This window comes from Piliocolobus tephrosceles, unplaced genomic scaffold, assembly GCF_002776525.5.
Source record: "Piliocolobus tephrosceles isolate RC106 unplaced genomic scaffold, ASM277652v3 unscaffolded_41407, whole genome shotgun sequence".
Classification (NCBI taxonomy): Eukaryota; Metazoa; Chordata; class Mammalia; order Primates; family Cercopithecidae; genus Piliocolobus; species Piliocolobus tephrosceles.
This window is the reverse complement of record NW_022325874.1, coordinates 1-17,206: the sequence shown is the minus strand read 5'-3', so window position 1 is coordinate 17,206 and position 17,206 is coordinate 1. Positions and strand designations below refer to the sequence as shown.

Here is a 17,206-nt window from a genome sequence, read left to right as displayed (position 1 = left end):
AAGTCCCTTCTCTGATCCCAGGCTTCTATCCTACCTGCATAGGGTAGCAGCTTCTCTGGCATGGCCCCCAGTGATGTGTGTGGGGTGTGCGTGAGTAGAGGGTTGTATGCACACAGACAGCACTGAGAAGACGGTGCCCCGGGGCTGCTATGTCCGTTCTGTGATCTCACCAGACAGGAGGTCAAGACGTGGGCCGCTGTCAGTCACTGCTGTCTGTTGTTTCCAGAGGTTACGGGTGCACCTACTTCAGCTGCACGTCTGCCCACACCAGCACTGGCGACGGCACGGCCATGATCACCAGGGCAGGCCTTCCTTGCCAGGACCTAGAGTTTGTTCACTTCCACCCCACAGGTAGGGCAGGACGCCTTGCCTACTTGTACAAGCTGTACTTGTAAGTTGTAAGCAACTACTCATTGCTCCTCCGTAGTTTTACGTAGTAACGTGGTTTTGAAGATCAGCTTTTTCAGCTCTCAGGTCCTAACTTCAATGTCATTTCCTTAAGGAGACTTTTCCCACACTCTCCTTCCCCTAAGGCAGTTTGGGCCAGCATCTTATGCATTTCTGAAGAGCCCTAAACCCTGCGTTGGTGATGCTTATGCCAGCAGTAAAGCAGGGATTGAGGCCGGGCGTGGTGGCTCACACCTGTAATCCCAGTACTTTGGGAGGCCAAGGCGGCCGATCACCTGAGGTCAGGAGTTCGAGACCAACCCAACCAACATGGTGAAACTTCATCTCTACTAAAAATACAAAAATCAGCATGGCGTGGTGGCATGTACCTGTAATCCCAGCTACTTGGGAGGCCGAGGCAAGAAGAATGCTTGAATCTGGGAGGCAGAGGTTGCAGTGAGCCGAGATCACACCACTGCACTCCAGCCTGGGCAACAGAGTAGACTCTGTCTCAAAAAAAAGGTAAAGCAGGGATTGTTCAGTGTCCCTCTTCGCAACGAGGTCGTCAGCTCCTCAGGCAGGCAGGTCTTCTCGTTAGCTGGGTGGACCAGGCCCAGCACACGGTAGGATCTCCATCAGGGTTTACCGAGTGAGCATTCTGAGAGCTGGGAGAATGCCATGGAACCCAGAAGCAGTACAGGCAGATTTCGGCTTTGTAGGAGAACATGGAGCTCCCGCGATGATGGGATGTAAAGTCAGGGCACAGCCGTGACAGAACCGCGTGTGACGTTCGGACATTGGGGCTCAGCCCACACGACCACTGAGGGAGCTTGTTGTGGGGAAGATGCGCTCATCTCGGGGACGTCTGACGGTTGAGCTTATGAATGTGCAGTTTGGAGACATTAACACAGAAATGACAGTTGAAGTCTTGAGTTTGGGGGCGGTTCTTCAGAAGGAGTCAGAGAGAGACACACATCTGCTGCTTGTTTGAGTTGACTCGTCCTGGACTTCTCTGAGTTGCTTTTCTGACCTGTGGACGATGGAGACCCCTGAAGTGATGCTGAAGAACCAGACGTGTGCCTTCTCTTTCTCTGTCAGTGTCAGCTTTCTGATCCCTGGAAGAGATGAAAATAAGAAATGAATTTGTTGTAGGTTTTTGTTTTTAATTTGTTTAGAGACGGGTCTTGCTCTATTGCCCAGGCTGGAGTGCAGTGGAGCAGTCTTGGCTCACTGCAGCCTTTGTCTCCCAGGCTCAAAGGATCCTTCCACCTCAGCCTCCCAAACGGCTGGGACTACAGGCATGTGTTACCATGCCCAGCTAATGTTTGAGGGTTGTTTTGTTTTTGGTAGAGACGGGGTGTCACCGTTGTGCCCAGGCTGGTCTCAAACTCCAGGGCTTAGGCGATCCTCCTGCCTCGGCCCCTCAGAGTGCTGGGATTATAGCCATGAGCCACTGCACCTGGTCTGTTGTATTTTTTATTACTTTTTTTAATCAATAAAATGTCACTGAGCCCCTGAATTCCCTCTGTAATTTGTTTAGAGCTCCACTTCTCATGCTTTGTCTTCAATATGTGAGAAGTAATCCACAGAAAAAAGAGCATTGAAACTTAGAAAATCAAAAGACAGGTGAGATGCAAGAATCACATTCTCGTTTTAAAAGCAAGATTGCCCTTTTTGTGTACTAATAAAAATTGTAGCTTTTGAAATACGTTTAGTTTCGGGTTTTTGATCTCCTTTGTTAAAATTCGAGAGCTAGGCATGCCCTGTTTCTCATCTCATTGAGAAGTCACAGAGCCACTGTTTGGAGCACAGACTGCCGGACTGCCCAGGTTTGGGTTTGAGCTGTGTCCTCAATTGCATGACTGGATGTTACCAAGCGTTAATTTGCTGTCACTGAGAAAGGGGGTAGTACTACCCGGAGTTGTTGTAAGACTTAAATGAGTTAACATGTGGAAAGCAGCTAGAACTGACCCTAGCAAGTGCAGTGTGAATATTAACTAAAATAATCATTATTACTGTCCTTGCCACTGTTTGGGTAATTTAGATACGAATTCTCCAAGCTTGTATCCTTAACTAGTCACCACAGTATCGTAGTACCAAAGAATGTTCAAAAATTAAAACAAAATTTGAGGCATCCAGCGTACACTGGGCTGTAATCAGAGTATCGGCCAGAGGTCTGCGGGCTGGCCTTTCTCCTCGCTGGGGACACTGTTCTGCCCCAACCTCTGCTGCAGCCGTCAGCCTTGTCAGTGCTTTTTGTTATCCAGACTTTCTACTGTATCTTAACTGTTCTTTCTGTTCAGTTTTGCATATAATGCCTTCTGCATATCTTCTTCCTCTCTCCCCCAAAAAATATCTTGAAAAAAATAATGCATTTGAAATAGAGTCCTAGCAATTGTTAGGTTATAGATGTTTGGGTTTTTCTGCAGGCATATATGGTGCCGGTTGTCTCATTACGGAAGGATGTCGTGGAGAGGGAGGCATTCTCATTAACAGTCAAGGTGAAAGGTTTATGGAGCGATACGCCCCCGTGGCGAAGGACCTGGCGTCTAGAGATGTGGTGTCTCGGTCGATGACTCTGGAGATCCGCGAAGGAAGGTCCGTGTGATTTGCCACCAGCATTGTCTGAGCGGGACCACAGACCGGGGTTGCTTCTGTTGAGTTCCAGCACCGCTCGCCCTCACCTTCGTGTGCAGGCACACGTGCACAGCCACCTCTCTCAGCTGCTGACAGGCGTCTGTTAGTCTGTGGTATTTTCCTAAAGACCTACATTTTGAAAATTTTAGCCAGTTTCTTTCTCAGATCTGTGGAACAGAGTTTCTCTCAGTGTGGATCAGTATGTGACAGAGTGCGGGAGAGAGAGACACACACGTAACCTGAAGTCGGCACGTGAGCCTTGGGTGTCGCGTCTGATGCCCACAGGTGTTTTTCGGCAGCTTTTCAAAGGGTGTGGGTTACTTGGCTTTCAGTGAAACAGTTTGCAGCTCTTTCATTCCTGACCCTGTTCTTTAATGTAATATCTGCTGGTATGGCCTTTGGAGGTTTTACATTTTTATATTTAAAAAAACAGAGAAGTCAGGCCGGGCGCGGTGGCTCACGCCTGTAATCCCAGCAGTTTGGGAGGCCGAGGCGAGCGGATCATGAGGTCAGGAGATCGAGATCATCCTGGCTAACATGGTGAAACCCTGTCTCTACTAAAAATACAAAAAATTAGCCAGGTGTAATGCTGGGCGCCTGTAGTTCCAGCTACTAGGGAGACTGAGGCAGGAGAATGGCGTGAACCCGGGAGGCAGAGCTTGCAGTGAGCCGAGATGGCGCCACTGCACTCCAGCCTGGGCGGCAGAGCAAGACTCTGTCTCAAGGAAAAAAAAAACAAAAACAGAGAAGTCAAGTATTTTTCTGGAATATGGTGGCCATCCGTACCGTTGGTTCCACATGTGTGGTTTCAACCAGCTATGTATTGAAAGTAAAATTGCATCCTTAAAAATATGCCGACTTTTTTTCCTTGTCATTGTTCTCTAAACAACACAGTGTAACAACTATTTACATAGCATTTACATTGTATTAGGTACTATGAGTAATCCTGGAGTTGTTGTAAAGCTTAAATGTAAAACTTTAAATGAGGATGATTTAAAGTATAGAGGAGGATGTGCATAGGTTATATGCAAATACTCTCCCATTTTATATTAGGGACTTGAGCATCCACGGATTTTGGTATCCATGGGGGTCCTGGACCCAACCTGCCACAGATACGCAGGGACGACTGTGTTTGGCATGGAGCCCTTTCTAACACACTTACCAAGGACAGCCGCAGCAGGCTGTGATCCCTGAGATGAGTGTGGGTTCAGGGAGGGCAGAGTTTTTGTTCTGGGTCTCAGCTGTGTCCCAGCACCTAGGATTGTCCCTGGCACACAGTAGATGCTTAGAAAAGATTTGATGAGAAGGCGACCGTAAATGAGGGGAAATTTTCCTCAGTATCAAAACATGTTGAAACTCACAGGCTTCCAAGATGACGTATTCTCAGGTCTCCTGCCGTTGCCGTTCTCTGCCTTATGTGGTGGTGTTCTGTCTTCCCAGAGGCTGTGGCCCTGAGAAAGATCACGTCTACCTGCAGCTGCACCACCTGCCTCCAGAGCAGCTGGCCACGCGCCTGCCCAGCATTTCAGAGACAGCCATGATCTTCGCTGGTGTGGACGTCACGAAGGAGCCGATCCCTGTCCTCCCCACCGTGCATTATAACATGGGCGGCATTCCCACCAACTACAAGGGGCAGGTGATGGTGCTGGCTCCCCTCCCACAGCTGGAAAGAAGGCTGGGACAACGGGGCCCACCTCGCAGTTGTCTCTTTAGATCTTAGAGGAAAAGACATTTTCTTCAAGAAAGTACTGTCTTGTTTTCTAGATTGCACTTTAAATTTCTATTACTGGAGGATGGAGGGGGCTTAATAATTTATTCCTCCTTAGTAAATTGTCATAGATACATCATTTGCAGCTTTTTCCATTTTATAATTACTTTCCTATATGATCTCGTGTTATTTCTAATGATCTTGTACATTGAGGGATCTTTCTAATTCCTACCTTTGAGTGGTTTGTGGTTCACACAGAGCTGGTCGGTCACTTAGGCTCCTTGTTGGGCAAGGTGGGCGGCAGCTGTTACTTTCCCTGCATAGATGAAGAGGTGAACGGCAGGTAGAAGAGTCTGGAACATCAGTGTCGCCTGCTGATGTTCCTCCACCTGCCGTGCTCCTGGGTCTGAGCCGGAGCGCAGGTGGTGAGGGCCTCGGGAACGTGGGACACGGGGACAGTCGCAGATGCCGACATTGGGGGTCCTCTGCAGGTGGTGAGGGCCTCGGGAACGTGGGACACGGGGACAGTCGCAGGTGCCGACATTGGGGGTCCTCTGACCTACTTGTAACAGCATCAGGGCACAGGTGGTGAGGGCCTCAGGAATGTGGGACCCAGTCGCAAATGCCAACATTGGGGGTCCTCTGATCTGGTCACAGCAGGTGCTCGGGGCAAGGGAAACGGGGATACATTCGGAAGCTTCCCTCTGAAGAAGAGGAGCTATGGTCCTTACCTCCCTCTGAGATATGGTCTTTCCTTCCCTCTTTTTTTCTTGGAGATGCAGTCTCGCTCTGTTGCTTAGGCTGGAGCACAATGGCGCGATCTTGGCTCACTGCAACCTCCGCCTCCCAGGTTCAAGCGATTCTTCAGTCTCCTGAGTAGCTGGGATTATAGGCACCCACCATCATGCCTGGCTAATGTTTGTATTTTTAGTTGAGACGGGGTTTCACCATGTTAGCCAGGCAGGTCTTGAACCCCTGACCTCAGGTGATCCACCCGACTCAACCTCCCAAAGTGCTGGGATTACAGGTATGGCCACCGCGCCTGGCCTACTTCCCTCTCTTTCTCTGGTCTGCAGCACAGACACCCTGCTGGGGGAGGTGGCCTGGTGGAGGTATGGGCACCTTGACATTTCACCTGAATCTTCCTTTCCACAGGTCCTGAGGCATGTGAATGGCCAGGATCAGATTGTGCCCGGCCTGTACACCTGTGAAGAGGCCGCTTGTGCCTTGGTACATGGTGCCAACCGGCTTGGGGCAAACTCGCTCTCGGACCTGGTTGTCTTTGGTCGGGCATGTGCCCTGAGCATCGAAGAGTCATATAGGCCTGGTAAGTGTTTTCTTCAGGAGCCAGACTGTTTGAGAAGGCGCAGGAGGTTACAGTCGTTTTTCTTTTTTTTGAGACAGGTCAGCCCAGGCTGGAGTGCCATGGCACAGTCCTAGCCACCTCAACCTCCCAGGCTTGAGCAGTCATCAACACCTCCACCTGCAGAGTCCCAAGTATCTGGGACTACAGATGTGCACCACCACACCTGGCTAATTTTAAAAAGTTTTTTTTTTTGTAGAGACAGGGTCTCACAATATTGCCCAGGCTGGTCTTGAACTAGACCCAAACAGTCCTGCCTCAGCTTCCCAAAGTACTGGGATTACAGACATGAGCCACTGCACCCAGCCAGGTCACAAAACCTCAATTTGTTGCTGGAAATTTGCTTAGTGGTCATATAGAGGTAGTCTGGGTTTTTTCCCCTAGAAGGGATTAAACTGAGAAATCCGGAAGTTATATGGTGGTAATGTTGAGACTAGATAGAGGCTGGTTGGGGATCTTAACAGTTAAGGTGACATTTTTGGGGTTTCTTTTTTAAAAAAATTATTTTGCAGTCATGTTCTGCTTAGAAAAAGCACTATTAGGAAGTTGTTATTTTTAGGGGAAGTTCATTACATATTACTTGCCTGATAAAAATCACTTATTTGCAATGAAATTTTTTAAATAGTTGGCGTGAACGAATATGTAACTTGGTACTTAGGAAAATACTTTAGGCCATTCTGAGAACAAAGTACAGCTGGCCTCTATTAGAGGAGAGGGGACGACTTAGAGTGAACAGGATTCCCACCCTCTACGGACAGATTGGATTTCACTTGCTGGTTTTCTTTTCATGGTAGCGTCAAATAATGTAGGAGAACAAATACCATGTGTGGGAGTGTGAGTCTCATGTGCACTAAGAACGGGACAGTTAGTATCGCTCCCACCTCCAGAGATCTTCACGGTGGTTATCCAGCCTCGTGTGCTCAGAACAGTGTGAGGTGGATGAGGCACTGGTGGATGTTTGTGTGGCAAGGATGGTGGGACCCCAGGCCCACATTCTTCCCGTTACCTTTCTCTGGTGTTAACTGTTTGGCATCCTTTCTGCTGAGTTTATAGAACAGGTGGTTTTTGTATGGATTCAAGTGAAATAAAAACTAGGACTGCCATAACTTATAAACATGCCTGCTTTTATATCTGTAGTTAGAAAGGTATGGAGAGTATTAAAAAGGTAGCTTACTTCAGACACACTGTCTCTGGATCTGACCACAGCTCGGGAGGCCAGCACACGCAGAGCTGGCGTCTTACCCCAAGTCGCAGCTGATCATGGGCGAAGGTGGAGTTCAGGTCCATCGTTCCTGATGCCACAGGTTGTGCTTGTCTCACTCCATAGCCCTGCACTTTGTAGCAGTGAGGACTGATACCACTTCTCTCAGAGCAATGTAGAAATTTTGAGCTTCTTTTTCTCTGAAAATGCAAAAAAAGAACATTTTGTAAGAATACCCTGTACTTTACATCTGAGAAACCGGTCACGCATGCAGCATCTCACGCAGAATGCTGTGGAGTCAGACTCAAAAGGCTGCACACCTGTGGTTCTCTTGATACGACATTCTGGAAAAGGCACATCTAGGGAAGAAAAGGGATTGGTGGTTGCCAGAGACTGTTTCCTGATACGGACACAGTTCTCTGTGTACCAGAATTTGAAAAACTACACTAAAAATGATGAGTTTATTTTACTGTATCTTTGTGCTTTAATTTTTAAAAATGAAAAGGAAAGAAAAAATGCTTGTAGCATCACCACTTCTCCCCCACTCCCCGAAAAAAAGAATACATGCATATATATATTTTTTAGAGATAGTCTCCCTCTGTCGCCCAGGCTGGAGTGCAGTGGTACGATTAGGTGCACGCCACCATACCTGGCTAATTTTTAAAAATATTTTGTAGGGACAGGGTCTCCCTGTGTTGCCCAGGATGGTCTTGAACTCCTGGCCTCAAGTGATCCTCCTGTCTCAGCCTCCCAAAGTGGTTACATGCATTTATACATGTGTTAAAGTTGGTAGAACTGAGGCTGGGTGCAGTGGCTCATGCCTATAATCCCACCACTTTGGGAGGCCGAGGAAGGCAGATTGCTTGAGCTCAGGAGTTCAAGACCAGCTTGGGCAAGGTGGTAAAGCCCTGTCTCTACAAAAAATACAAAAATTAGCTGGGCATGGTGGCTCACACCAGTATAGTCCCAGCTACTTGGGAGGCTGAGGTGGGAGGATTGCTGGAGCCTGGAAGGCGGAGGTTGTAGTGAGCTGAGATCACACCACTGCATCCAGCCTGAGCAACAGAGGGAGGAGACATTGTCTCAAAGAAAAGAAAAAAGAAATTGTAGAACTGTCCACTGAAAGAAAAAAGTCAATTTTACTGAATGATCAATTTTTAAAGCATTATAATCAAAAGGAAAAGAAATAGCAGCAAGCCTAGAAGCATTTGAGCAGGCCCTCAAGAGACCCACATCCTGGTCCCCTGGGGAGGCGGTGGGCGGGGCGGGGCCTGTTTGACTCCTGCATTTCATACCTCCTACCTTCTGCATGTATTACCTGTTGAAGAAAATATATATAAATAAAGTTAATATATATATATATAAATATATATATAAATATGTTTAAGTAAAGTTATTTTAAAAACTTTAAAACTTTTTTAAATAACTTTTTTGAAGACATCTTAGAAACACAAGAGTTGCAAATCTTGGCTGTGCACAGTGGCTCACACATGTGATCCCAGCACTTTGGGAGGCCGAGGCAGGTGGCTCACCTGAGGTCAGGAGTTTGAGACCAGCCTGGCCAACATGGTGAAACCCCATCTCTGCTGAAAATACAAAAATTAGCCAGGTATGGTGGCATACTCCTGTAGTCCCAGCTACTCTGGAGGCTGAGGCATGAGGATTGCTTGAACCAGGAGGTGGAGGTTGCAGTGAGCCGAGATGGTGCCAGTGTACTCCAGCCTGGGCTACAGAGCAAAATTCCATCTCAAAAAAAAAAAATTGCAAATCTTGAAGTGTAGGTGAGAGCACACAAGAGTCCAAATCAGCAGGTGACTCTCAAGCACACAGCAACCACCTTCCTCCCCATTATGCGAAGGACAGTGGGGTGGCCGGTCCCTCAGGACCACCATCTGGAAAGTTTTTTTTCCCTTAGTGGAGTGACGTTTATATACACTTAATGTATAAAAATTTGTATACAATTAATTTTTTTTTTTTAAGACAGGGTCTCACTCTGTTGCCCAGACTGGAGTGCAGTGGTGCGATCTCAGCTCACTGCAACCTCTACCTTTCGGGTTCAAGCAGTTCTTATGCCTCAGCCTCCCGAGTAGCTGGGATTATAGGCGCACATCACCATACCCAGATAATTTTTGTGTTTTTAGTAGAAACGAGGTTTTGCCACGTTGGCCAGGCTGCACTTGAACTCCTGACCTCAAGTGATCCGCCTATCTCGGCCTCCTAAAGTGCTGGGATTACAGGCGAGAGCCATCGCACCCGGCCTTCAGTTAGTTTTTTAATTTTAGAGATGATTTCTAGTTTATTCACTCTAAGATCAGTTAATGGATATCTACTGTGTGCCAACAATTTTGCCTTTATGTATGTTCTTTAAAATTGGCCCCAACTCAACAGGTGGCCTCAGATGTAGGGTGGGCTGGCAGTGTGTTAGCTGAGGAGACTTTCGCAGTTTCCAAGCTCCTTGAGTGACTGTGTTACGTATTTTTGTGTCATTCTAAATCCATTTGGTTTTTTAAAATGGTTTAAAAAGTTAAATTCAACCTTTTTTTTGTTTTAGGAGATAAAGTCCCTCCAATTAAACCAAATGCTGGGGAAGAATCTGTCATGAATCTTGACAAATTGAGATTTGCTGACGGAAGCATAAGAACATCGGAACTTCGACTCAGCATGCAGAAGGTAAGAGCCTGGACTCACTCTGGCATGAGCAGGCTGGCTGCATACCTGGCCCTGCACTGGTTTTGTTTTTTTAAAAATAGATTTAGGGGGATGCAGGTGCAGTTTGTGTGGATGAACCATGAGGTGGTGGAGTCTGGGCTTTTCATGTATCCATCACCCAAGTCGTGTATGTTGTACCCAGCAGGTAATTGCTCATCCCCACCCCTCCCACTTTTTGGAGCCCCCAGTCTTTGTTAGTCCACTCCGTGTGGCCACGTGTACTCACCATTCAGCTCCCACTTCCAAGTGAGAATGTGACACTTGACCTTGAGTCACTTCACTTAGGATAGTGACCTCCTGTTCCATCCACGTGACTGCAGAAGACATGATTGCATTATTTTTGTATGGCTGAGTATTTCATGGTGTTTATGTACCACATTTTCTTTGTCCAGTCATCATTGATGGGCACTTAGGTTGATTCCAGACTTTGCTATTGTGACTAGTGCTGCGATAAACATGCGAGGCTGCACCAGTATCGAGGTAAACAGCAGTAGGACGTACTCCTCACCGTATCAAGAACATGAAAGAGACCAGGAGCCCTGAACTACACAGAAGTGCACTTTTCCACACAGAAGGTCAGCAGGCTAGGGCAGAGTTAGTGACTGCTTGGCATCCAGGACGGCCTTCTCTGGTTCGCTCGTGTGTGCTTGGGCGTGACCTCCGTGCCCTGACCGTCGCTGGCTGTCGTGGATGAGTCACAGTGTGGAGGAGAGGGAGCAGCAGGACTGCCGGAGAAGCTCAGTCCCCAGCGGGGCAGCTTTCTCTTCGCAGGTTTCCTGGAGTTCAACACAATACTTACATCTCAGGCCCACATATTGATCATGTCATCATGCCTGGCTTCCAGCAGCTTGGAAATGTCTTTAAGCTGGGCCTGTTGCTGCCCCTGAATATACTCAGAAGCAAGGGAGAGTGGGCGGCGGGTGGAAACCGATCTGTGCGGCCTGTGCTGCTGGGAGTCGGTCCAGTAGGACCGTCTGTGACAATGGAAATGTTCCGAGTGTTTGCCGTCCAGTATGGCAGCCATTAGCCACAGAGGGCTGTGGAGAACTTGATATATAGTCAGTCTGAGAAACTGAATTCCTCTAATAACAAGGATTCTTGTCGATGAATGAGATCTCCTGTCTACTATTTGCAAGAATTTCTGCGTATTTTCTAAAAAGAAGTCCATTGCTTTAGTGCTATTCTGAAAGGCATATGGTGTTAAGACACAAGAGAACAGGTTCCCTGCTGACATTTTCACAGGCCTGTGCCCTTCAGTCTTCAAGTGAGGCTGGGCTTGAGGGAGGCTTTGTGGAACGGTGAGAAGAACAGTGTGACTAAGGCACAGAAGGCTGAGTAATGCCTTGCAGTACTTTTGTAGGGTTGGAGGCCAGCTGTGAGAGAAGGAACCATTGCATTAGAGAGTGGGAACATGCCTTAGGATACAGAAATGGCAAATCCGTGAGACAGTTTGAAGTGAGAATAATAGAAGCATTCTCACCAAACAAGGTGTGTCTTGGTGTCTGCTGTGTTGCAGGCTCCGTGAGATGCTGGAGTCAGCACTGAACAAACAGAGCTTCCTGTGCTCGTGGAAATGTGTTTCGTTGGGGGAAGGATTTTTCTGCTGACTCTGGCTATTAATAGTAAGAATCAAAAAAAGAAATGAGGTAAATTATTGGGAACAGGCCCCCAAATCTGGCCATAAACTGGCCCCCAAACTGGCCATAAACAAAATCTCTGCAGCACCATGACATACTGTTGATGGCCATGATGCCCATGCTGGAAGGTTGTGGGTTTACCAGAGTGAGGGCAAGGAACACCTGGCCCACCCAGGGCGGAAAACCGCTTGAGGGTTTCTTAAACCACAAACAGTAGCATGAGCGATCTGTGCCTTAAGGACGTGTGCCTGCTGCAGATAACTAGCCAGAGCCCATCCCTTTGTTTCCCGTAAGGAATACTTTGAGTAAATCTTATGACTGGCTTGTTGTCAATAAATATGTGGGTAAATCTCTGTTGGAGGCTCTCAGCTCTGAAGGCTGTGAGACCCCTGATTTCCCACCCCACGCACTATAGCTCTGTGTGTGTATCTTTAATTCCTCTAGCGCTGCTGGGTTAGGGTCTCCATAACCGGGTTGGTCCTGGCAGTAAATATTGAAAAGGAATAGATAAAATTGCTATTATTCACAGACATAATTTCCAAAAAATTCCCAGAGAATAAACTGAAAAACTAACAGAAACAAAACAAGAATGCAGTAAGGTGTCTGGATAAGAGATTTGTATCTAAAAATCAGTAGCTTTGCAATGTGCCAGCAGTAATCTGCTCAGACATCAGTAAATATCTCATTCACATTTCAAACAAAAAATTAAAAATTCCTTGAAATAATGTAACCAGAAATACAAGAAAGGATATGAAAACGTGGCTGCTAAAGGACATGAAAGAATGTAATACTAGATTCTGAGATGCAACTTTTTTCATTTGTTCTTCCTGAAAAACCATTAGGTTGATGTGCATTGCAGTGTCATGATTATGTATGAGTCTAAGGAAAATCAGATGAAATGTCCAAATTAAACCATGAAGGTGCATTGGTAGAGGAAGAGACAATTAGGGTCAGTAGAGCAAAGCAGAGTTAGAGGGAGAAGCAAGGAGGAGGAGGGATCACAGAGGTTTTGCCTCTCTGTCCCACAGGAAGCAAAAGCTGACGCCTGGTTCCCAGCACACCTACAGTAAACTTCAGGTCCACTGCGTGGCACGTTTCTTGCCACAGTAAAACTATGAAGGAAGTCAGTGTATAAGAAGCTTCTACAAAATAGGCAGAAGACAGTAGCCAGATGGGCCAAGGGCCCCAGCCACCCACACCCCTCCCTCTCACTGAAGACCTTCGGCTCCAACCCCACCATCACCAGGACTCTGCTCAGCTCCCCCTAGTGTGTGTCACCACAGGGCTGCTGGCTTGTGTCACATTCACCACCAGACCCCACGTCAGGAGTCCTGCCAGGGGTGTGGGGAGGCAGCACTGCCTGGTTGACTGTGGAGCCATGTGGAACATGGTGCCTCACAGGCAGTCTGCTTGGAGTCCTGGACCCTGGCTGTATCCCACTGGAAAGGATGTGTCTGGGTCTAAGATGTGTATGTAATAGAAACATCTATTCAGAAGCTTTAGTCAAAACTTCATTTTTAAGTTCAGAGTAATAAACTCATAGTCTGAATTTCCTAATTTTTCTGTTTAATTTAGGTAACTTTCAACTGAAATGCAAAACAACAGTTAAGTCTAAAAGTTAAGCAGTTCTTGGTGTGGCTACTTGTATGGATTAAAAGTTTACAAATAATATTTTGTGCCACAGTCAATGCAAAATCATGCTGCTGTGTTCCGTGTGGGAAGCGTGTTGCAAGAAGGTTGTGGGAAAATCAGCAAGCTCTACGGAGACCTGAAGCACCTGAAGACGTTTGACCGGGGTGAGCAGACAGCGGGCTCTTTGTACAGTGTTGGGCCCTGCCTTCTGCAGGGTGGGCTGGTGTATATCCCATCAGTGCTAACTTAGTTCCATGCTTGCTGTCCAGATGGGTCCTGGCCCACAGATATAAAGCCACAACCAGTGGCTCCACGGACTAGCAGGCCCAGGCTGACAGCTCAGAAGGCCCATGTGACTGGGTCCCACCTGCCCCTGATGGAACTTTTTGTGTCCCCAGGAATGGTCTGGAACACGGACCTGGTGGAGACCCTGGAGCTGCAGAACCTGATGCTGTGTGCGCTGCAGACCATCTACGGAGCAGAGGCGCGGAAGGAGTCACGGGGCGCACACGCCAGGGAAGACTACAAGGTGCACTTTCTCGCCACACCCACCTGCACCTGCCTTTTCCTCCCACCTGGTGGGACTCAGCCCCACCCCTGCATTTTCTCTGCATTTTATTTCATTTCCCCAAAAGTAAATCCAAAAAATGCCTTTTTCCCCCTGGTAACTTTGATCCTTGGGTTCCCGCCATCCTCTGGGTCACTGTGACCTTTTCCTTGCTTTGGGTCAGCGTCTACTGATGCCAGCAGTGGCATCTCCAAGCCAATGTGCTTTGCTGTTAGAAGGCCAAGGTTAGAAGTGCAGCCAGAGTGGCATGACCAGGAAATAAATGCCAGTTTATTAAATAATGAGTAAGCCACCATTTCAAACCTGCCCTAAGGAGGAAATGCCAGTTTATTAAATAACGAGTAAGCCACCATTTCAGACCTGCCCTGTGGTGGAAATGCCAGTTTATTAAATAACGAGTAAGCCACCGTTTCAGACCTGCCCTGTGGTTTGGAAAAGGTATTATAGAGCCTGCCCTGTGCTCACTTGTTCTTCAGGTGAACTGATTTTTGTGCAGAGCACACATGTTGGATTCTGCCTGGTAAGAGTTTTTCACATACGATAGCAAAAAAACACGGAAAGGGAAGCTTGGGGCACAAATGCAAGTTCAGGATAAACCACATCAGCCAAAGGACAAAGGCTCTACAAGGCAGGCACACAGGCTGGTTCAGGACCGTGTTTGGGCGGCTGCTGGCGGCCTTTCCAGTTAGCTGAACACAGTGAGTGGGAAAGCATTTTTATTCACCATGAAATTTTACCGATTTACCCTCCACTAGAATATGCTGATGGCTGTAATCACTGCTCGGAACTTGCTCTTGCCTCCTTGTACATATTAAGAGTCTTTCCTGCAAAGTATATGAATCCGTGTTTGCCAGAATACAGAATAATAATAAATTTATTATTTTTATTTTTATGTTTTTGAGGTAGTCTCACTGTCCCCCAGGCTGAAGTGCAGTGGCGCAATCTCAGCTCACTGCAAGCTCTGCCTCATGGGTTCAAGTGATTCTCCTGCCTCAGCCTCCCAAGCAGCTGGGATTACAGACGCATGCCACCATGCCTGGCTGATTTTGTATTTTCGGTAGAGTCTGGGTTTCACCATGTTGGCCAGGCTGATCTTGAACTTGTGACCTCAAGTGAACCACCTACCTCAACCTCCCAAAGTGCTAGGATTACAGGCATGAGCCACTGGGCCTGGCCAGTAGCATAAATTTAGTTGGTCACAACAAGTTTTAATTAGAATAGAAGCCAGGTGCAGTGGCTCACACCTGTAATCCCAGCATTTGGGAGGCTGAGGCAGGCAGATCACTTGAGCCCAGAGTTCTAGACCAGCCTGGGCAACATGGCGAAACCTGTCTCTACACAAAAATAAAAAATTAGCCAGGCGTGGTGGTACGTGCAGGAGACTGAGGCAGGATGATTGATTGAGCCCGGGAAGTCAAGGCTCCAGCAAGCTGTGATCACACCACTGCACTCCAGCCCAGGTGACATAGCGAGAGCCTGTCTCAAAAGAAAAAACAATTTTTTTTTAAATAAAAACAGGCTGAAAGAAAAGACTGAGGTAGTAGGTAGTCTCCCAGCGCATGCAGCAAAAAGACAAAGTATTTGGTAAACTCTGAGGTACATGAAGGATGTCTAAGGGAACGAACGTGCGGACACGGATCACTCTGGACTCGGCCGGCTGCACACCCCCTGGCCAGCCATGTGGCCTCCGTGGGTTCTGAATGTCGATGGTGCCAGGGCTGAAGTGGAAATGAAATGAGTTCCAGGGCATCTGTCTCTTAGATCATTTTAATGTTTGCTGTGTTTTTTCTGTATTGCTCTGTTAGAGTAATGAGATATGTGATGGTGTTTCTGGCCTCAGGTGCGGATTGATGAGTACGATTACTCCAAGCCCATCCAGGGGCAACAGAAGAAGCCCTTTGAGGAGCACTGGAGGAAGCACACCCTGTCCTATGTGGACGTCAGCACTGGGAAGGTCAGTGGGGAGCTCGTTCTCACCACAGCCCAGAACGCGCACGGCCCCGCCCAGGTTCGCGGGCTGACCTTGCTGATGGTGAACGGGGAGGAGCAGGCCAGGTTTAAATCAACTCCTGACAGATTTGAGGCACCACTGAAAAAGGCACTCTGACAGCAGTCAGGCTTCTGGCTGGAAACAGAATCCAGTGCCTGCAAGTGGTTCAGAGGAGCCTTGAGGAAGGGTTGCTCCGTGGTGTGGGCCAGATGGAAGTCACTGGGCAGGAGCAAGTGTCCAAGGCCTGGTGGCGGGGGAGGAGAGGAGGATTGTGGACTTAGGGAGAAAGTCAGCGTCTGTGGGATGGGGACACAGCCACTACCAGAAACCAGTCCCAAGCCAAGGGAGCCCGGAAGAGACCCCTCCCCTCTCCTCCCTTGGGCTGGCCCAACCGGAAGCATCTGCAGGGGAGCTGAGGTGATGTGGTGCAGCCCTTAGCATCCCCTGGGCACTGAGCAAGCAGAGAAGGGAAGGGCAGAAATTGAGGAGGGGTTGTGGTGAGCAGTGTCCTGGGAACAGCCAGCCAAGGGTGTGGTAGGGGGGTTGCAGCCTTGTTCCACACAAGCACAGTTCACCTGTGTGGCATTTCCGCTGGGCATTAAGATTCAGAAATAACGAAGATAGAAAGCTTTTACCCTTAAGCTTTTCATAGCTTGTAAGAGATAGTCGTATAATCACTTAGCTGTGTCTGTGGAAGTTACCTTTGGACTCTCACTATCATGTAGTGTGTCTGTAATTCAGGCAGTAGGTCATTTTCAGGATGTATCATGAAGGCCATTTCCTGATAATATATAGAAATCACACTTCACTCGCTTAGCACAAGTCTATTTTTAACGTTTCCAGGTTTGGGTTTTTTCTTTTGTTTTTGTTTTTCTGAGATAGGGTCTCATGTCTGTTGCCCAGGCTGAAATGTGGTGGGTCGATCTTGTCTCACTGCAGCCTCAACCTCCCCCTGGCTCAGGTGATCCTCCCACCTCAGCCTCCCAGGCACATGCCACCATGCCTGGCTAATTTTTGTATGTTTTGTAGAGACGGGGTTTTGCCACGTTGCCTAGGCTAGTCTTGAACTCAAGTGATCCACCTGTCTTGGCCTCCCCAACAGGCATGAACCAACATGCTCAGCCAGTTTTAGTGATTTCTCAAGAAATACATACTCATTTCAGAAAGTACAGAGAGATTGAAATAAGAGCTCACTAACCAGAGATGACCCATTATGGTTTAAATTTCTTTGTATATGTGCCTACCTTTTCCTGTGTGTGCATTTTTAATACACAGCTAGAGTATTCCTTCTCTGAAATCCTTGGAACCAGAAGTGTTGCGGATTTCAGGCTTGTTCAGACTTTGGAATATCTGCATGATACTTACTGTCTGAGC

At 47.7% G+C, this 17,206-nt stretch overlaps 1 protein-coding gene across 1 annotated transcript; it reads left to right on the top strand.

Moving 5' to 3' along the window:
- The first annotated feature begins 198 nt into the window (after positions 1–198).
- On the top strand, positions 199–17,200 carry LOC111552720 (succinate dehydrogenase [ubiquinone] flavoprotein subunit, mitochondrial-like). Its single transcript, XM_026452922.1, has 8 exons — positions 199–351; positions 2,817–2,985; positions 4,465–4,660; positions 5,888–6,059; positions 9,848–9,966; positions 13,327–13,438; positions 13,673–13,803; positions 15,683–17,200. The coding sequence occupies exons 1-8, from the start codon at positions 291–293 to the stop codon at positions 15,947–15,949; spliced, it is 1,227 nt and encodes a 408-aa protein (XP_026308707.1). The 5' UTR covers positions 199–290; the 3' UTR covers positions 15,950–17,200.
- The last annotated feature ends 6 nt before the right edge of the window (positions 17,201–17,206 follow it).